The sequence below is a fragment of the Suricata suricatta genome, chromosome 3 (assembly GCF_006229205.1).
Source record: "Suricata suricatta isolate VVHF042 chromosome 3, meerkat_22Aug2017_6uvM2_HiC, whole genome shotgun sequence".
Lineage (NCBI taxonomy): Eukaryota > Metazoa > Chordata > Mammalia > Carnivora > Herpestidae > Suricata > Suricata suricatta.
This window is the reverse complement of record NC_043702.1, coordinates 115,679,735-115,701,210: the sequence shown is the minus strand read 5'-3', so window position 1 is coordinate 115,701,210 and position 21,476 is coordinate 115,679,735. Positions and strand designations below refer to the sequence as shown.

General features: G+C 42.4%; 1 protein-coding gene across 2 annotated transcripts in view; it reads right to left on the bottom strand.

The window, feature by feature from the left end:
* LIN9 (lin-9 DREAM MuvB core complex component) overlaps positions 1-19,144 on the bottom strand; it is a 46,915-nt gene extending 27,771 nt beyond the window's left edge. Inside the window, exons 1-6 of one of the 2 annotated variants that reach the window (XM_029934897.1) lie at positions 19,049-19,144; positions 17,304-17,336; positions 15,465-15,559; positions 14,140-14,244; positions 5,913-6,046; positions 4,403-4,528 (exon numbers count right to left, since the gene is read on the bottom strand). In XM_029934897.1, coding sequence (XP_029790757.1) covers positions 4,403-4,528; positions 5,913-6,046; positions 14,140-14,244; positions 15,465-15,467 — 368 coding nt within the window. In that variant the 5' untranslated portion in view covers positions 15,468-15,559; positions 17,304-17,336; positions 19,049-19,144. The remainder of the gene's footprint in view (positions 1-4,402; positions 4,529-5,912; positions 6,047-14,139; positions 14,245-15,464; positions 15,560-17,303; positions 17,337-19,048) is intronic. The other variant, XM_029934898.1, reaches the window with a different exon arrangement.
* Positions 19,145-21,476: the final 2,332 nt, after the last annotated feature.

Genomic DNA, 21,476 nt, shown 5'->3' with positions numbered 1-21,476 from the left:
ATTTATTTTTAATACAGAGAGAGACAGAGCATGAGAGGGGGAGGGGCAGAGAGAGAAGGAGACACAGAACTGGAAGCAGGCTCCAGGCTCTGAGCTAGCTGTCAGCACAGAGCCTGACGCGGGGCTCGAACCCACAAACGTGAGATCTGACCTGAGCCGAAGCCGGAGGCTTAACCGACTGAGCCACCCAGGCGCCCCAATCATGCCTTTATTGACATTCATGCTTTGCCAATCTTTTGCCACTAGAAGTAATACTGCAACAAGTTAACACCCATGTACTAATGTTTCCTTGACCTAACAGAGAATCACTGGTCAAAGGTATGGATGTTAGTAAACCTGACAGATATTATCACCTTGCCCTTCCCAGAGGCCATCTGTACGCTTGCTCCATGCTGACTGACCACACTCCCGTCAGCTCCGGCCCCCCCCCCGCCCTGCAGCGCTATACATCCAAGCTTTGTGAACTAAAAGCCGGTATCCCGGCTTACTCTGATTTTCCATTTCTTACTATAAGTAAGATTAACCTCTTTTCATGTGTTTAGAAGATCCATTTTCCCCCCTTTCCTATGTTCTGTTTAAAATCATTTTTGGATTATTTGACTTTTTCTGATTTGACTCACAGGAGTTATTTACATATTAGGAAATTAGGCTTTGTGATAAGAATTTTTGTCACTGTCTTTTGACTTCATGTTTCTTTTGGAGGGCGTAATGTGAAATGTTATTATTATTTTAATGTTTATTTACTTTTGAGAGAGAGAGACACAGAGTATGAGCAGGGGAGGGGCAGAGAGAGAGGGGGACACAGAATCCGAAGCAGGTTCCAGGCTCTGAGCTGTCAGCAGAGAGCCCGACGTGGGGCTCAAGCTCATGGACCGTGAGATCATGACCTGAGCCAAGGTCAGATGCTTAACTGAGGTGCCCCTGGCCACCCAGGCGCCCCTGAAATGTTATTTTTAAGCAGCTCAATTTGTTGATATTTTCCTTTATGATGCCTACCTTTGAGGACTCTTAGAAAGACCTTTCCCACTCAAGATTAAGCAAAACTCTCAAATTTCTCTACTAGTTTTACTGTTTCATTTTTTAAAAGATTTTAAAAAATTTCTTACTAATCTCTACACCCACAATGGCTTTGAACTTAAAACTTCAAAGGGCGCCTGGGTGGCTCAGTCGGTTTAAAGCATCCGGCTTTGGCTCAGGTCATGATCTCATGGTTCATGGGTTCGAGCCCTGTGTCGGGCTCTGTGGTGACAGCTTGGAGCCTGGAGCCTGCTCGGATTCTGTGTCTCCCCTCTCTGTCTGTCCCTTCCCTGCTCACACACTCTCTCTTTCAAAAAAAAAAAATTTTTTTTTAAATATTTAAGTCTTTTATCTTTTTCAATTTTTTCCTGGTATGAGATCCTGAGGTACGAAACCAGGTTCGTTTTGCTCTAGGTTGCTAGCGTGGTCTCAATATCCATCAAGTAGATAATGTCACCCCTTCCTCTCCCCATGCATATGAGAGGCAACCACTGCAATTATGCATTAAGTTCCCAGAGACATCTATGACACTATCTGGATTCGCTTTTCTAATTCATCTATTTGTGTGCCATTACTATACTGAGTTAATGATGATCACTTTGTAATCTATTTCAATACATGGTAAATACAGTCTCCCTTCATTACTTTGCTCCTTCAGATTTTTCCTAGATCTTATTACTTGATTTCTCCTCTCTTAAATGTGAATTTGAGAATTGGTTCATCTAGTTACCAAAAAAAAAGTCCTACTGATATTTTTATTGAGACTGATTTGAATTTACAGATTAACTTAGAACATGAAGTCTTATCAAACCTCAAACGTCTTTCCATTTTGCCATCCCTATGTTGCATATTTTCTTCCTGACATTTTATCATTTCTTAGGGTATTTTAAAAAGTATATTGTAGCAATAATTTGTATTGTACCGTGATTTCCTCAGAGAAAAGAAAAACTATAAACTTTTGTTGAAAAGAAAGACTTCATTTCAACTGTGAATTAACTGATGAAGTAAAGGACAATATTAAACAATGTTATGGTACAGTAACAAGGAATAAATTAATGAGAAATAATTCAATGACACTCTTAAACTACAGAATTATAACAAAACAATAAAAAAGTGACTATCATATGATTCTGGGACAATAATTAGAAACAAGCTTGAAAATGGCCTAAAGAAATTAATTACCAAAGTCTTGGGGATCCTGGGTGACCCAGTAGGTTATGTGTCTGACTTTGGTTCAGGTTATGATCTCGTAGTTCATGGGTTCGAGCCCCACATCCAGCTCCATACTGACAGCACAGAGCTTGCTTAGATTCTCTCTCCCTATCTTTGCCCCTCCCGGAATATGCACCACACCCTCTCCCTCTCTCTCAAAATAAAGGAACTTTAAAAAAAAAGTGAAAAATCTCGTACATGTTTTTAATAGGCAGAGAAGGTCAGTACATGTGCTGCTGAAGCAAGCACTAGGCAGAGAGTGTATGATAACTCATGACCTAACAGATTTCAAAAAAAATTTTTTTAGGTTTCATTTAAGTAATCTCTATACTCCATGTGGGGCTCAAACTCATAACCTCAAGATCAAGAGCCACATGTTCCTCTAAGCCAGCCAGGTGCCCCAGATTTCAAAATGTCATTCAAAAGTAATATAAGGTTTTCCAGGGCGCCTGTGGGGGGCTCAGTCAGTTGAGCGTCCGGCTTCGGCTCAGGTCATGATCTGACAGCTGTCGGTTCGAGCCCCACGTCGGGCTCTGTGCTGCCAGCTCAGCACAAATTCTGTGTTTCGGATTCTGTGTCTCCCTCTCTCTTTGGCCCTCTACCACTCGTGCTCTCAAAACTTAGAAAAAAAAGTAATATAAGGTTTTCCAATGTGTTAGAAAGAAAGATAAAACTGGAAAAGGAAAAGTCATTTCACATGAAAAGTAATTTTTAGGAGTGCCTGGGTGGTTCAGTTGATTAAGCGCTTGACTTCAGCTCAGGTCATGAGCTCATGGTTTGTTGGTTCGGGCCCTGAGTCAGGTTCTGTGCTGACTGCTCAGAACCTAGAGCCTGGTTTACATTCTGTCTCCCTCTCTCTCTCTCTCTCTCCCTCTTTTTCTCTGCCCCTCCCCCACTCATGCTCTTTCTCTCTCCATTTCTCAAAAATAAACATTAAACTTTTTTAAAATTTTAAAAACTGTTTTTAAATATTTATTTTTGAGAGAGAGAGAGAGAGAGAGAGAGAGAGAGAGAGAAGAGAAGAGAGAGACAGAGTGTGAGTGGAGGAAGGGCAGAGAGAGGGAGACACAGAATCTGAAGTAGGACCCAGGCTCTGACCTCTCAGCATAGAGCCCAATGAGGGGCTTGAACTCACAGATCATGAGATCATGACCTGAGCCAAAGTTGGACACTTAACTGACTGAGCCTCCTAGGAGTCCTTAAAAAAAATTTTTTTAAAGTAATTTTCAGAATATAATATTTATTTTATTGAGGTATAAGAGACAAATAACACCTTATATAACTTTTAGGTGTACAAGGGGAAAATTGGGGGAACCACATTATTTCAAATTTTGTGCAGAAAGTGGAAGTTTGGGGCACATGTGTGGCTCAGGTGGTTGAGCGTCTGACAGCTGACGTCAGTGCAGGTTATGATTTCACAGTCATGAGATTAAGTCCTGCATCAGGTTCCATACCAATAGCGACATGCCTGCTTGGGATTCTCTCTCTCCCTCTCTCTCTGTCCCTTCTCTGCCCAGTGGTGCTCTCGGAATGATTCAATGTTTGTACATATTGCAAAAAATTACCATAATAAATCTAGTCAACATCTGTCACCATATACAGTTAAAGATTTTGTTTTCTTGTGATCAGATCTTTTAAGATCTACTGTCAGCAATTTTTTATTTATTTATTTTTTTTATTGTGGGTAGCCCAACCTCATGGGGCTTGAACTCATGACCCTGAGATCACAACCTGGGCAGAGATCAGGAGGCAGATGGGGACACCTGGGAGGCTTAATTGGTTAAGCATCAGACTTCAGCTCAGGTCAGGATCTCATGGCTTGTGAGTTCAAGCCCCACATCGGGCTTCCTGCTGTCAGCACAGAGCCTGCTTTGGATCCTTCGTGTCCCTCTCTCTCTACCCCTCCCCCGCTAGGGCTCACGCACACTCTCTCTCCCCCCACCAAAAATAAACATTTAAGAAAATAATAAAATAAAAAAAAAATTAAGAAGGGGTTTGTTCAAAGCCTGTAATCTGAACAAAGGCTGGTTAACAAGATATATTTAATATATAATTATTCTGAAAAGTTAGGATTCAAGTACTAGTCCTTGTGAAGATGAAAAAAAAATCAATGTGGTAATCATGCTACCAACTAATTTACTGATTTTATTTTAAATAAAAACGGTATTTTTACCTCCGTGGTTTTCCCATAAGCCGCCTGATTTTTCCCCATTCTACTCTTGTTAACTTTCTTGTTTTGAGATTGGGAAAAGATTCCTTCAGACATACACAGAAGTCATTATCACCTTCAAAAAGGGGTCTGTAAAACAGAAATGGGGTTTTAATGGTTAGTATACAAAAGGCTACTGCAAAGGCACACACGTCAAAATTTGCTTTCCAATTTTCAACATTATACTAATCACAAAATGCCATCTTTCCCTTCTAGCCAGAACACATACAAAACGGGCACAGATTCAAAGTGCTAAACCTAAAAGTGGCATTTGTGAACCAGGCTGGGAAGCCACCAGCGCTACAAGTTACTCGAGAAACAGGTCTGGGCCTGAGATTCTAGGAGACACTTGACTGTCGTGCGACCCGCATGCAAGCATGTCCTCTGGGGGGCCAGCCTCGGGCCTGGCATGACCCCCGGGGAGGACGAACGTTAGCTACTAAGTATCTTTGTCCCAAAGGTAATGGCAACACCAAGGAGTCCTCTTGGGGATTAAATCAGTTTTAGAAAACTGGAGCACTCTAGAGGGTTAGATCAGTTCTTGGAAATTCCAGAACTCAGATCATACCAGGACACCGTGGGCTCTCATAAGCCTATGGAAAAATCTGTGGACAAAAATAAAACCATATCATTCATGAGTTTGGGAAACCAGGAACCGGTCTTCGCAATCAAATGACACATGAGTGTCAGGCTTGAGTATGAACGTTCAGGAGAGTCACTGCAGTGTAGACAACTGGTTTAGAAACCAGGGGAGGGAAGGAAACCAGGGAAGATAAGTAGCCAGCAGAGTGAGCATCAATGACTAGCACAGATTCGATAGGATTCTGATGGATAAGAATTGAGAATTTTTCCTTAGTCGATCCTGTTGTTGAATAATTGGATTTCACCCAAATCTCTTACTATGTTCTATTTAAACATTTACGTATAATTGAAGTACATAAATACTATGTCCCTAAAAATCTTATGGAATCATTTCTACCATCGGTAACTGCTTCTCTACCAATATCCTAGTACGTTTTTTAAGTAGGCTCCATGTCCACTGAGGCTAGAACTCACAACCTGAGATCAATAGTCGGGTGTTCTACTGATTGGGATTCTCCCTCTCTCTCTCTCTCTCTCTCTCTCTCTCAAAAAAGAAAAAAAAATATCTAGATTTGTAAACCACATCTGGTTCATTACAAATAAGGCAGCTCTGTATTAGGGTATCTCTGCTCCACAGCCTCTGTAAATTATGATACAGAAAATTATACTTTCATTTGATTTTCTCACAAAAATCTGTAACAACTTCTGCAAAAGGGGAAGGGGAAAACTATGTGGAATGAATATGGATCAAACTAGGAAGGAGAAAAGAAAAAAGGAAACCGGGAAAAAAGCAGAATCAAAACAGACCTATAGAAAAGAGGATAGCTTGTAACATTTGAAAAAGTTAAATCGCTGGCTCCAGTGACGTCACGAGGTAAGCCAGGATACGTACTTATCTATATTTGAGTAGAACCATTCGTATATGCACCATTTATGGGCTTTGGGAAGCTTGAGTAGGTTACGTAATCGAAAACCAATCTTCTGTGAGGCTTTCTTGTCCGGTGTTGACATCGTTGCTGTAAATTTCTACACAATAAAAAGAGACTCATTACAAGTCCATTGAGTAAAAATGAACATCTCTAACAGCAGACATTGGTAAGAAGGTAGATTATGGTTCAGTACTCGAAGAGGTTCGACAACAAAATTTTCTGTTTTTACTTAACAAAATAAGCATTCTGATTATTTCTTATAAAGGTAAAACCTCCCGTTTTATGACTTATTCTGACAAGGAAAGTGAAATGATTGTCCCCACCATGTTGGCACTGCAGGACACGAAGGAAGAAGGTGAATGTGACACACAGAGAGAGAATGCAAGCACACCACCACTAGGCTCAGAAGGTTCACTAGTGAACCTCTAACCAACCACAGCACCAGTGGTGCTATGGACATGCTTCAATTCAAGGAAGAAACAGCTTCCCAATGCATAACAAAATCTGCCAAAGTATTGATAAAAGAAAATTCCAAAATATCACTCATCTGCATGGATTTTAAAAAGGCTTGCTTGGAAAGACACTCCATGCTCATGGATTGGAAGAATTAATATTTGTGAAAATGTCCATACTATTGGGGCACCTGGATGGCTCAGTTGATTAAATACCAACTCTTGGTTTTGGCTCAGGTCATGACCTCATGGTTCACGGGATCAAGTGCTACATCGGGCTCCATGCTGTAACAAGGGGCCTGCTTGGGATTCTCTCTCTCCTTCTCTCTGCCCCTCCCCCACTTGTTCTCTCTCCTCAAGATAAATAAAAAAAAAAAGTCCACACAATCTAAAGCGATCTAAAATTCAATGTAATCCCTATTAAAACTCCAATGGAATTTTCCACAGAAATATAACAATCTTAAAATGTTATGGAACCACAAAAGATCGTGAGTGGCCAAAGCAATCTTGAGAAGGAAGACCAAAGCTGGAGACATCACATTCCCTAATTTCAATTAATTTATGAGCAATTAATTTATGACAAAGGAGGCAAGAATCTACAGTGCAGTAAGGACGGTCTCTTCAACAAATGATGCCAGGAGAACTAGAAGGCACATGTCAAAGAATGAATCCGGAACACTCCCTCACCACACATAGAAATAAACTCAAGCAGGGTAAAAACCTTGAACATAAGATCTGAAACCATAAAATTATGAGGAAAACACGTAAGTGGTAAGCTCCTAGAGCTTGGTCTTTGTGAGGATTCTTTTTGAATTCAACACTGAAAGCAAAGGTGGCAAAAGCAAAAATGAACAAGAGGGACCACATCAAACTAAAAAGCTTCTGCACAGCAAAGGAAGCCGTCAGCAAAATGAAAAGGCCGCCTACAGAATGGGTGAAAATATTTACAAACTGTATATCTGATCAGGGGTTAATATCCAAAATATATAAAAAATTCATGCAACTCACTCACCAAAAAAAATCCATTTAAAAAACGGGCAGAGGATATGAAGAGACATTTCCCCAAAGACACACAGATGGCCAACAGGTACGCGAAATGGTCAACATGACTCATCAGCAGGGAAACCGTGACGGGCATGACCTCACATCTAGCAAAGGGGCCAACGTTATAACAAAGACAAGAAACAACAGGTGTGGCGAGGATGTGGCGAGAGGGGACCCCTGGGCACTGCGCGTGGGAATGCAGACCGGTGTGGCCGCTGTGGGAAATAGCATGGAGGGTCTCCAGAAAATTTTAAAATAGAACTACTTCAGGATTCAGTAATTCTACTTCTAGGTATTTATCTGAAGAAAACAAAAACACTCCCTTGCAAGGAGATTTGCTCCCTGACACTCACTGCCATATTATTTACAATAGGCAAGACCCGGAGGTGACCGAAGTGTCTGTCAACGGATGAGTGGGTAATGACGATGTGGTGTGTATACTTTCATATACACATGTACATCCACACACACACACACACACACACACACACACACACACACACACAGGAATATTACTCAGCCATAAAAGAGAGAATGAAACCTTGCCATTTGCAATAACACAAATGAGCCTTGAGGGTATGGTGCTAAGCAAAACAGGTCAGAGAAAGACAAACACTGAATGATCTCATGTATATGTGAAATCTAAAAAAAAACCTCTCCAAACAACAAGACAGACTAAAAAACCCATAAAAAACAAAAAATCAAACTCATAAACACAAAGAGACTGGTGGTTGCTGGGAGGGGCAGGGGGGAATGAAATGAGGGAGAGGGGTCAAAAGACACAAAATTTCGGTTATGAAGTCAGTGCTCGTGAGCATGTAAAGTTCGGCGTAGTGACTGGTAAATTCTGCCCTGCATATTTAAAGATTCTAACAGAATAGATTTTAAAAGTTCTCATCACAAGAGGGGTGCTTCGGTGGTTCAGTTGGTTGAGCACAGGACTCTTGATTTCGGTTCAGGTCGTGATCTCATGGTTCGTGAGGTCGAGCGCCACATCAGGCTCTGTGCTGACAACTCAGAGCCTGCTTGGGATTCTCTCTCTCTCCCTCTCTCTCTCTCTCTCTCTCTCTCTCTCTCTCTGCCCCTCTCCCTCCCATGCACGGACACATAGTCTCTTTCTCTGAAAATAAGTAAATTAAACTTAAGCAAAAGTTCTCATCACAAGAAACAAAATTAGGGACTACAGGACAGATGTTAACTATACTTATTGTGGTTACCATTTTGCCATGTACACAAACGTCAAGTCATTATGTTGTGTACCTGAAACTTATAACGTTATATGTCAATGATATCTCAATTTCTTGAAGCTTAAAGTTACCAGCTACAACATCAGAACATCAAAAGAATGGAAGATCACAATCAACTGGAATGTGGGGATGGTCCAGTATAAGAAAACTATTAATACAGTCAGCTGTTATTAATGAATTAAAATGACAAAAATCCTATGATCACCTCTACTGGTGCTAAAGATATTTGATAAAATTCAATATTCGTTAAAGAAAACTCTCAGAACTAGACATAATGAAAATACACAATATATCAATAGTTAAATGATACGGCTAAAGCAGTGCTTAGGATGAAGAAGAAGGGTTGATTTATAGGATAGATGTCTGTATTAGAAGAGAAGAAAGATCTAAAAATAATAATAATAATAATAATAACCTATTCTTCCACCTTAAGCTAAAAAAACAAAAGCAAAGAAAACCCAAAGCAAGCAGAAAGAAAACAAATAATAAAGATTAAAACAGAGGGGCGTCTGGGCTGGTTAAGCATCCAACTTCAGTTCAGATCATGATCTCTCGGTTTGTGAGTTCAAGGCTCACGTTGGGCTCTGTGCTGACAGCTCAGAGCCTGGAGCCTGCTAAGGATTCTGTGTCTCCCTCTCTCTTTGCCCCTCCCCCACTCACCCTCTGTCTCTCCCCTCCTCAAAAATAACATTAAAAAATTTTTTAAAAAATTAAAGCAGAAATAAATGAAATAGAAAAATAAGAGACAAAATTATGAAACCAAAAGTTCTCTGAAAAGATCAAAATGGACAAGCCTTTAGCTCTACTAACCAAGAAAATAGAAACAGATGGATACCTTCTGAAGCTATAAGACTTATTTCTCCTCATTCCAACCCAAAAGTCATCACCATATTCAATGTTAAAGTACTAAAACCATGGTCATTAAGTGAGGAATATGACCAAGGTGTTGGACTAGCACTCTATTTTTTAATGTTGTTTTGATGGAATTATCCAATAAGAGGAACAAAAATGGTAAAGGAGAAGACAAAATTGTTATTTGTAGGTGATATGGCTGTCCTAGAAAACTCCAGAAAATCAACTCTAGTCATTAAAAACAGTAAGAGAATTTAATGAAATGGGCAAATACAAAGTTGACATACAAAAACCAGTATTCCAGGGGCGCCTGGGTGGCTGGCTCAGTTGGTGGAGCGTCCAACTCTTGACTTTGGCTCAGGTCATGATCTCACAGTTTGTGGGATGGAGCCCTATACTGGGCTTGGCACTGGTAACGCAAGGTCTGCTTGGGATTATCTCTCCCTCCCTCTCTCTACCCCTCCCCCACTTGCATGCTCTCTCTCAAAATAAATAAATAAATAAATAAATAAAATGAAAAAACCAAACAAGGGGTGCCTGGGTGGCTCAGCAGGTTAAACAACCAGCTCTTGATTTGGGTTCAGGTCATGATCTCATGGCTCGTGGGTTCGAGCCCTGTGTCAGGCTCTGTGCTGACAGTGCAGAGCATGCTTGGGATTCTCTCTCTCCTTTTCTCTTTCTCTCTGCCCCTTCCCTGCTCATGTTCCTTCTCTCTCTCTATTTTTGAAACATCCATATCTTAAAAAAAATCACTACTTTTCTCTATAGAAGTGAAGACCAGTTAGATAATAAAACAGAAGAAATATCCTGTTCATGAAAGCAAAACACGACAAGCATGAAAGTATTAAGTACTTAGGAACACCCTGAAGAGGGTCTATAGGGGACACCGAAGCCTGAATAAGCAGAACTACTACCAGTTCATGGACAGACAATGTTACAAATACGTCACACTGCATAAATCAGTTCGTATTACTGTAGAACCAATACAAATCCCAGTAAGATCTTTCTCCTAGTCAGGATGATTCCAAAGTCCCTACAGAAAAATAATTGTGCAAGAAGGAGGACCTGGGCGGCTAGACTGGTTGAGCATCTGACTCTTGATTTCAGCTCAGGTCGTGATCTCACAGTTCGTGAGTTTGAGCCCCACATTGGGCTCCACGCTGCTGGCACAGAGCCTGCTTGAGAGTCTCCCTCCCCACCTCTATGCCCCTGCCCCGGTCATGCTCTCCCTCTCTCCCTCTCTCCTGCAAAATAAACTTTTTTTAAACAAAATGTGCAATACTTAGGAAAACCTAAGAAAAGGGTATGTAATGTCTTACCAGATACGAAAACACTATATAAAACCACATTCAGACAATCTGACATTAGCACAGAGACATACTAGACATAAAGAGCTACAAAGTCTAGAAATAATCCCAAATATATACAGGAATGTTTTTTTAACGTATATTTATTTTGAGAGAGCGTGTGAGGTGGGGAGGGCCAGAGGAAGAAAGAGAATCCCCACGTACCCAGCGAGGGGCCCGATGGGGGGCTGGGTCACACAACCTCAGGGTCATGACCTGAGCTGAAGTCCACAGCGGGATGCAGGCAGCATTTTACATCCGTGTGTCAGAGATGGACTACTCAGTCAGCATGACCAGGGCGACTGAGCAGTTCTCTGAGAAAAGATGAAGTTGCACCCTTACCTAATCCCTTACCCAAAATAAATTCCAGATGAAGTAAAAATGGAAGCATTAAAAAATGAATTAAATACATGTGAATTCAAAAACTATAAATTTTAGACTAAGGAAGATCTTTCTGAGTAAATATAAACCCAGGGAGTCATAAAAGGAAAAAATTATATTTGACCCTTCAGTTTTTTTCAGTCCTGCATGGTAAAAAATGCAGACACAGAGTCAAAAAACAAACTACAAACTGAAAAAAAAAAGACAATCAATACAAACAGGCGAAATGGCTAATATTCTTCAAACATAAAAAATTCTTACGAGTGAATAAGAAAACAATCAGCAATCTAACAGAAAATAGGAAAAAAGACCAACAGTTTATGGGAAAGAAGTCGCTTTTCTCTTCTTTTCTTTTATCATTTATTTATTTATTTTTAAAAATAGGCCTCACATCCAGCACCAAACCCGGCACAGGGCTTGAACTTACGACCCTGAGATCGAGACCTGAGCTGAGATCAAGAGTCAGACGCTTAACTGACTTGAGCTCCCCAGGCGCCCCCAAGTAATCATGCTGAAACCTATGTGAAAAGTACCTCGAGGTAACTCATAGATGAAATGCCAACAAAACCAGGGAGATGCTATGAGCAGACTTGCAAAAACCTAGATGTGTGTTTCCATGCGGACCCGGCAGGCACCTGGGAGAACACGCACTGTGACACATCGCTGGTGGACGTGTAAGCCGGTGCAAGGCCTTTGGAGGCCAAGGTGGCACTACTTTCAGATGGTTAACTGTACTGCAGCTACGTGGATGGAACTAGAGGGCATCATGCTAAGTGAGATCAGTCAGTCAGAGCAAGACAAATACCACATGACTTTACTAATATGTAGAATTTAAGATCTAGAACAGATGAACATAAGGGAGAGAAGAAAAAAGCATACAGAAACAGGGAGGGGGACAAAACACAAGACTCTTAAACATGGAGAATAAACCGAGGGTTGCTGGAGGGACTATGGGTGGGGGATGGGCTAAAGGCCGAGGGGCATTAGGGAGGACACTTGTTGGATGAGCACTGGGCGTTATACGTAGGGGATGGATCACTGGAATCTACTCCTGCAATCATTATTGCACTGTATGCTAACTAACTTGGAGGTAAACTAAAAATAAATAAAATAAAACAGAACAAAATGTTTAAATGTGCATATCCTATGATCTAGCAGTTTCACATCTGTCAGGCATCTGTCCTAAAAACCACATGCAAGTTTAGACAGACATGCCTGGGGTGCTCACGACGGCATGGTCTGTACAAGTAAGAACTTAGAAGCCAATTAAATGTCCATAAGTCAGAGAATGTATAAACTACAATATCATAAGGGTGAATAATATATAACAGTAAAAAGAAACAAAACACTGAAATCTATTATCTACTTCAATTAATCCGCATGGCCAGATCTCAAAAACAGACTTAATTTTTTAAATGTTTGTGTATTTTTCAGAGAGAGAATGGCCGAGACCATGGAGGGGTGGGGAGAGGCAAGCAGAGAGGGGGTCAGAGGATCCAAAGCAGGCTCTGCACTGTCAGCAGCGAGCCAGTAAGGGGGCTCGAACTCACTAACCGGGAGAACATGAACTGAGCCAATGTCAGATGCTTAACTGACCGAGCCATCTTTGCACCCCCAAAACAGACTTTTAAAAATGAAAAACTAAATTACAGAATGATGCATGATATGTTATCACGAAATCAAGACTACGAATATAATTTTAAAACCACAGACATTAAAGCATACCATGTATCTTCTGTGAATACCTATTTAAAGTTTTAGGGGCACCTGGTGGCTCAGTTGGTTAAGCGTCTGACTTTGGCTCAGGTCATGTTCTCAGTCCATGGGTTTGAGTCCCGTGTTGGGCTCTGTGCTGACAGCTCAGAGCCTGGAGCCTGCTTCGGATTCTGTCTCCCTCTCTCTCTGCCCCTCTCCCGCTCTCTGTCTCTGTCTCTCAAAATAAAATAAAGACTTAAAAAAAAATAAAGTTTTAGAGAAGCCCTATAAAGATCCAAAAGGATAAATCAAGCTAATTACAGTGGTTACTAGTTAATGAGGGAAGTAGACATAGAGAACTGGGATCGGTAAAAATCAACTTTTGGAAAACCTGTAAATTCCTAGAAAAGTTGCAAAGACATGCCCTTCCCCCAGCTTTCCCTGACGTTAACAGCTCACGTAACCACGGTGTGCCAAAACTAAGGCGTTAATGGTGGCACAACAGTTTTAGCCACACTGCAGATTTTCTGTGGATTTCTACAGGTTTTCCACTAACGTCCTTTTCCTGTCCCTGAATCCGATTCTGGATAGCACATCATACTTCAAAAAGTTAGCTTTTTGGGGCGCCTGGGGGGGCTCAGTTGGTTCATCACCTCACTCTTGGTTTCAGCTTAGGTCATGATCTCATGGTTTATGAGATCGAGCCCTGCATCAGGCTTTGAGTGGACAGGGTGGAGCCTGCTGAGGATTCTCTCTCTCTCTCTCTCTCTGTCTCTTGTCCGTGAGTGCTCGCTCTCAAAAAATAAACATTTAAGAAAAACAACACACTTTACCCTCTAATTTCCACGTAAAACTCCCCTCTCATTTTCCCCCCTCATTTCCACACAAAACTCCGAACTGACTCCCTATTGGCAAATCCATTTGCTGTTAAGTCCACTCTCCTCTCCGTGCTTCTAAGTGTGTGCCTGGGAGACAGGTCTGGCTTTCTGCTCCAGGAAAAAGTCCATCAATTAAATCATGGCCTTTCTAGGTCACTAATAGAGGAGCAGAGTTGGAGCACTGATTTAAAACTTGCTACTCAAGAGGTAACAGAATAATAAACATGAACCTTATTATGTGAGCCCTGGTGCTCGCTTCCTTTCCCCTGGAATGAAATGCTTGCGACACACGCACCTGTGGGACCATTGCCACTCTCTGGTTTCTTTTAGGCGACCTGGTATTTATTTGTCTGTCGTCTTCGTCAGAAAAGAGTCGACTTCGCTTTGAGTTTCTGAAAGGCTAGGATAGAAATTTGTTTATTTGATACAAAGACCAACAGTCCCCGTTTGTATTCTACAATTGAATTCTGGACCTGGGAAATCCCGCTAAGGCCAGGACGACGCGCGGTGGGTACGAAGCGCACAAAGTCAAACGTCACTGATCTCAGATTTACAAAGGATTGCGATACATACTTAGGCAATCTGTTGATAATTCAAACACCTTGCCGATGAGTAAAATTGGAACCCAAGTACGCTTAGCAGCCTCGAATGGTACAAGAGAAAAGAAAGTTCCGGAAACTGCAGTCCTCATTATGTGAGTGCTTGGACTACGGGCGGTGGGGGTGTCACATGAAGCGTCTGTGGCAGAGGGCTGGGCTGGACAAGGTTACTAGATCCCTTGAGAGAGTCAACCAAAACGTGTAACAACACACTAGACGGTCCGTCAAGTCGTGTGAGCTGAACTTCCATCTGTGACTCAAAGCACGAGGTTCCTACTGCAGCATCCGGTAAGTGCCTATAGAACCGAACGAGGCCACAGAACCAGAACTCACCGGTGTAAGTACCCAAAGGACAGCAAAGGCTTAAGGGTCTGGAACAGGAACGATTTTAAAATCTGCCCTAGTATGGAGGCCTCAGTAACAAAGATGGACAACAAAAGTAATAAATATCCCGATCATACCCACATCCAGGTTCAAATCCCTCTCCAGCACTGGAGAGGGGTCTCCCACCTGGCTGGAAGCGGGGTAGGCACGGAGGGTTAGCAGCCTATGGCCAGCATCCAACAGGGTCAAGGCCAGAGGTGCTGGGCCTTGAAATGAAACCCAATGAGAGTCTGAATATTCCAGAGCCCTGACAGGAAGTCCCTTCTACCCTATCTGTACTTACCCTTGACCTACACAAGGTTTTGATATCTTACAACTGACTTATATATCTTTTTGCAGGGAGCAGAACCAGGTGAAATTTTTTATATTCGAAGTAAAGTATGATTCCAAGTGGTCAGAAATTGGTGTGTGCGGTTTTTTTGTTTTTCGTCTTGCCTATTTAAAGAAACTGCAATGACTTTACAAATGCCCACTGATGACCAGATTATCAAAGGATGTACCACTCAATGACACTTAAAGACTCAAATGCTTGGAGATGGGGAAAACCCTGGAAAACTTTTGCTGTCATCTGCACGTGACAATAATAGAGAAAATTTAGCCAGCATATTCTAAAGAGTAAGAAATACTAATTCCTTACCATTTCCACAGTAGACCCCGTGGTCCTGCCTTTCCAAACAGGTGTTTTTTGTAAAGAGCTGTACTTTTCATTCCGTGTGTTAGATAAGCTTCCCTCTGCAATAAGTAATTATTACTAATAAGATTTAAGTTCAAAGGATGTTATACTACAAACATTGCTTTTTTGTTAACAGCAATATACCTGAAATATTTGCCAATATGGAAAAAATATACTGACCATAGTAATTTTGATTTATCACAAATGAAAAAAATCTCTTCCATTTTTTTTGTCAAACTCTACATAATTTGAAAAAGCACTGCATCTTGAAAGCATTAAATTATCATATTAAAACGTGTGGTTTCTTTCTCTATGTTTTTAATAATTCCCTCATTCTAATTTGCTAAGGAGAAGTATAATCTGATTGAAAACAGGGTAGTGGAGAAATGGAAAAAGCTTCTAACTTTGAATTTAGAGTATATTTCTAAATGTTTCCTGCTTCAAAATGTGAGACCCCGGATATACAAAAATAAAATGTGTGGGTGTTTCTGTTTTCCTTGATTCAAAGAAACATCTTCCGAGCTGTATGCAACTGGAAACAACCCAATCAGGTAACTAATTAGAGACAGGATGAAAATCAAGAGGGCAGGCTTAATTTTAATAAAAAGGCAACATGTATATAAAGACGCAGAAAACTAGGATGAATGTACACAATACAGTGATTTTTATTTCCTTCTAGCTGCTCATCAGCATTTTCTAATTGCTTTCTGTAAGAAATATGTCATTTGTATATGTAATTTTTTAAAAAACTATGGTTTTAATATTGGGAAAAAAAAGAATAACAGAATACCTTCTCAGATGTGCATGTTAAGAAAGGCAGAGCAGGCTGACCCTGCCAGGCACACATTAGGGTCGTCATGGAGAGAAGTGTTCTCAAGCCGGGACTTAATTTGGCAAACCACCAATTAAACCACAACACGGTAGCTCTAGAAACTCAAAGTACTAACGAACCTTTGGGCATAGCGTGGTTCAGGATTCATGTACCCAGTAGAATCCTGCTCCAGCAAAATCTCAAAACAAACTACAGAAAGGGGGGTGGCCTAATGTGCAGAAAGAAAGAGCAAGAACAAGGAACATGTATAACTTTTTTCCCGAGAAAAGGACTATCATTCTTTTATTTCAAGAGACTTGTATTATTACTTATAAGGCGAGATTTTTAAAAAACAAATTCATGCAAAAATACGGCTTAGCACATCCTAGGGGCACCTGGGTGGCTCAATCAGTTGAGCATTGACTTTGGCTCGGGTCATAAGCTTACAGTTCATGGGTCTGAGCCCCGCGTCAGGCTTTGTGCTGACGGCTCAGAGCCTGCTTTGGATCCTCTGTCTCCCTCGTCTCCCTCTCTCTGTCTCTCCCCCACTCATGAGCTCTCTATCAAAAATAAACATATTTTTAAAACTTGATAAAAAATGCTTTACTCTATTAAGATATCTGCAACATTTAGTTAAAAAGTTCTTGGGGTTTGGGGCACGGCACCTGGCTGGCTCAGTTGGTAGAGTGTGTGATTCTTGATCTGGGGGTCATAAGTTCTGGGCCCATGTTGGAGGTAGAGATTACTTCCAAATTAAAAAAAGGTTCTTTAATCAATAATTCTAAGGAAACTTTTTCTGTTATTTTTTTTAAATTTTATTATTCTTAAGTAATCTCTAAACCCAATGTGGGGCTCAAACTCACAACCCTGAGGTGCGCTCAACCAGCTGAGTCAGCAAGGCATCTGGGGAAGAGAAACATTCTATCCACCTTAATCTAATGAATTAAATTTCCAGCTTCTGCCATGCCTGAAGAATTGTGCTATGATCTTACCTTTTAAACTGACCAGGGCTTTTGCTGAAGAGCCTGCAATGAAAACAAATCAGTATTATTTCCGAATCGACGTGAGAGAAACAGAGCATGGCTACGTGGTGAAAGTGGCCCATCTGGTTTTAGGGGTGTCGAGAGTGAAGTGTCAGTGGTGTGTGCAATCAAAGATAACCGGGGTGGGGGGGTTGCCTGGGGGCTCAGTCAGTTGAGTGTCTGACTCTCGATTTCAGCTCAGGTCATAATCTCATGGTTTGTGGGATTCTCTTCTCTGTCCCTCTTCTTTTCTCTCTTTCTCAAAAATAACTAAACATTAAAAAAAAAAAAAGACAAAAAGAAAGAACCAGTGAGCCATTCCAGCTGCAGGCCAGACCTCAGATAAAGTATGGACAAGCTGGAGAGAGCTCTCTGCGAGTCTCATTGTGGCTGTGTGCGCTGGGGGAGGGAAAGCAGGGAAGATCAGCACAGAGGGACTTTGGATCCTCACCCTGGAGCGTCCTGGTGCCCTAGAAGGAAAAGAGGAAGGAACAGCCATTCATGGAAGCAAAGATGGGAAGCGGTGGTGGAGTGGAGGCAAGAGAAGATGAAAAGAACCCAGGGGCCTGTTGAATCAGGCAATGGGGTCCCCTGGGAGTCGAGAGTGCAAGTGGCACCCTTTGGACCCCTCAGCCGGAGTCAGAGCAGCGAGAGGGGCTGGCACACAGGTGGAGGGCTCTCTGATGAAACCGCGCCATACAGTGTATGCGAATGACCATGTGGAATCTGTTAATAAAGGTCTGTGGGGCTCTGCTGCTCTGGTTGCTGTCTCGGAGACCACAGGGAAGTACGTGTTTATGAGACAGGGAGAGCGCCACCCTAAAAATCTAAGAACTGGAGACAAACAGTGCAATGAAGTCCAGGTCATTTGAAAAATAATATGGGGCGCCTGGGGGGCTCAGTGGGTTGAGCATCCAACTTTGGCTCACGTCATGATCTCGCGGTTCATGGGTTCAGACCCTGTGTTGGGTTCTGTGCTGATGGAGCCTGCTTTGGATTCTCTGTCTGCCTCTCTCTCTCTTCCCCTCCCTCATTCTCAAAAATAAATAAACATTAAAAACAAACATACAAAAAAATTAAACCTAAACTCACAGACACAGAGAACAGATTGGTGGTTGCCGAAAGTGGGGGCTGGGACATGGGCAAAATGGGTCACTGTGGTCAAAAGGCACACACTTCGGCTAGAAAAGAAGTAAACCCCAGAGACACAACGCACGGTAGTACTATACATGTGAACTTGCCAAGAAAGCAGATCTTAAAAGTGTTCAGCATAAGAGAAAACACTGTAACCATGGGTGGTGACAGATGGTCACTAACCCATGAGAGGCAGTCACTTCACATGTATCAAATCTTTATGTTGTGCGCCTGACACTAATACAATGTTAATGTAACGTTAAATATCAATGTTCTCTCACTTCTTAAAAATTAATAGGAAAAAGAACTTTCTATGCTCCAGAATAGAAATGGTTCACAGAATTCTGGATAAGCAAGCAAAACCTCCCTCTTTTAACCAAAAAACAAATAAACCTGTTGAAAAAAACCTTTTTTCCCCCGGTTACTATAGTCAAATTATTATGTATCGTTCCTCATTTTTAAATGTTTTAGTTTAGAACCAGCTACTTCTCATCTCAGTTACTGGGACATTCATTTATGTTTAATAGAACATAATCTAAGATCAGGCAGTAGTTACGTTATACAAAAGTTTGGTCATTCACCTGCACTGAGAAAGACAAAACTTTAAACGGCATGTTCAAAATGGGTATAAAGCTCTTTAAGGAGCCAATCCGTTACGGGATTTCCTAAAACACAAAAATGAACAAAGGGTTATCTCAGAGGATTGAAGGATGAAGAACGAGGAATATGAACTGGGTAAAAACCCAAGAAGGCAGATTCATCCTCCGCGGCATTTCACCGAAGCAGCCGCGGTTTACAACTCGGATGAACGGACCACAGACGCTCAATGAGAAGCCAAGGTTGCAGTGCTGACTGCAGTTCTGGCTATGAAACACCTGTATGCATCTCATGTCCCTAACTTTAGCTGACTTCTCCTCTGCAGGCAGAAGGAGAGGGGCTTGTAGAAATAGACAGGCCATCAGCACCAAAGCCACTCTGGCTCTCACTCTACTCTCTCACATGGATGTGGAGAATGGGTAATAGGACACCTTAAGGGCCTCCTAACAGCACATGGGGTCAGCGACGGTGGAAGTGGACGCGTGGGGGGAGGCAGGAGGGAGAGAGGCCACATAGTGGAGCTCAAAGCCTCATACGGCGCCACATGACTGGGAGGCTGCTGGCGGCCAGGGCATGTGGGCACGGAGCTACCAAGAGAATATGGGCAGTTTCAGAAAAAGGATACGCATCCCCTCACCCAGTAGATGCGCAGAGTGCTGGTCGCACCCCCCCCCCCCCCCCCGTCCTTGCACTAGGCACTGGGGTACAAGAGCAATGCAGAGAAGACGGGAACTCCACTCCCATGGTGTTTACATTCGAGGGAGGGGAGATACACAAATACATCGGTGATGATAAGCCCTGAGGGGAGTGGGGGGACAGGGGTGGGAGAGAGAAGACCGTGTTTCTGTAAGGTGCTCATCATCAGTCAGCTTCTCTGAAAGGTCACATCTGAGCAGAGATCTGAAGGAAGAGGTGCCCCATTCCTGCTCCTTGAAGGCAAGGCTCTGTCCTAGGAACGCCGAGCTACTACTTTCAGCCTTTTTTTTTCTTTTTCGAGAGGCCGTGGAGCATAATGGTTAAGGACATGCATCGAGCCTAGCTGTGTTTGCATCTTGGTTCTGCCATGTTTTTGCTGTGTTGCCTTAAGCAAATTACTGAACTTCTCCGCGACACTGACTCTTCGTTTGTGAGACAAGGATTGACCAAGCTACCATGTGTAAAAGTGCTCCGAGAACAGCACATACAGCACATGGCTAATTTTTAGATCATGCTTATTGTTAGCATTACTTTGATCAATCAGAAAAAAACACTTCCAGGCTAAGCCTGTGGCTGTCACAGGCAGGGGAACGGAAGTTAGGATACATGCTGAACATGTTCCTTCGTTCATTCATTCAACACAGTAGTCACTGAACGCCTGCGGCAGCGCTTTTCCAAGGGCTGGGACCTGCTGAAGGAGGAGACAACGCCTCTGCCCTCAGCGCCTCTGCCCTCAGCGAGCTTGCACTCTGGTGGGAAGAGACATGCAATAAACAAGTACAGTTACATGCAGTTACCTTAAAGGAAACAAATGAGGTGTGTGTGTGTGGGGGGAGTACTTCACACAGGGTTGTAGGGGAGGCTTCTCTGAGGAGCCAACATCTCAAAAGGGCCAGTCTTGGGGCGCCTGGGTGGCTCAGTTGGTTAAGCCTCTGACTTCAGCTCAGGTCAGATCTCACGTTCGTGGGTTCAAGCCCCGCGTCAGGCTCTGTGCTGACAGCTAGCCTGGAGCCTGCTTCTGGTTCTGTGTCTCCTTCTCTCTCTGCCCCTCCCCCTCTCATGCTCTGTCTCTCTCTGTATTAAAAATAAATTTAAAAAATAAATAAAAAAATAAAAAGGGCCAGTCTTGAGGGAGCAGGAGGTCAAAGCAAGGAGTCTGGGCAAAAGAAAAACCAGGTATGAAAAGCCCTGATATAGAACGTTTAGAATGTTCAGGGAGCAGGGGGGTAGACACCATTGTGCTCAGGGAGCAGGCCTCGGGAAAGGGCCCGAGAAGGAAGGCAGGTGCCAGGTGTGAACCAGAAAGACAAGCGGGAAGAAGACCAGAGCCGGTGCCTTCCCTGGGGTTGGGGGTGTCTAACCCATCATGTTGACAGACACAAAGCTGCCAGCGAGCAGTTCCATGGCCGCATGCAAAGAGTTCATAAGAAGGCATACCCCTGACAGGGAGGACAGAAAATAATTTTCTAAAGAAGCTTAAAATGGGATCTAAAGGATAAATGGACATTGACTGCAGGCGAGGGGAAGGAAGAGCATTCCAGATGATGAAAAGAGCATGTGCAAAGGCCTTGAAAAAAATAAATAAATAAAAAAGAAGAAGAAGAAAGCCTGGTGAATACAGGGAATGAAAAAGGTCAAATTTAGCTCAAAGGGACAAGATGAGGGGCACCTGGGTGACTCAGTCAGTTAAACTTCTGATTCTTGATTTTGGGTCAG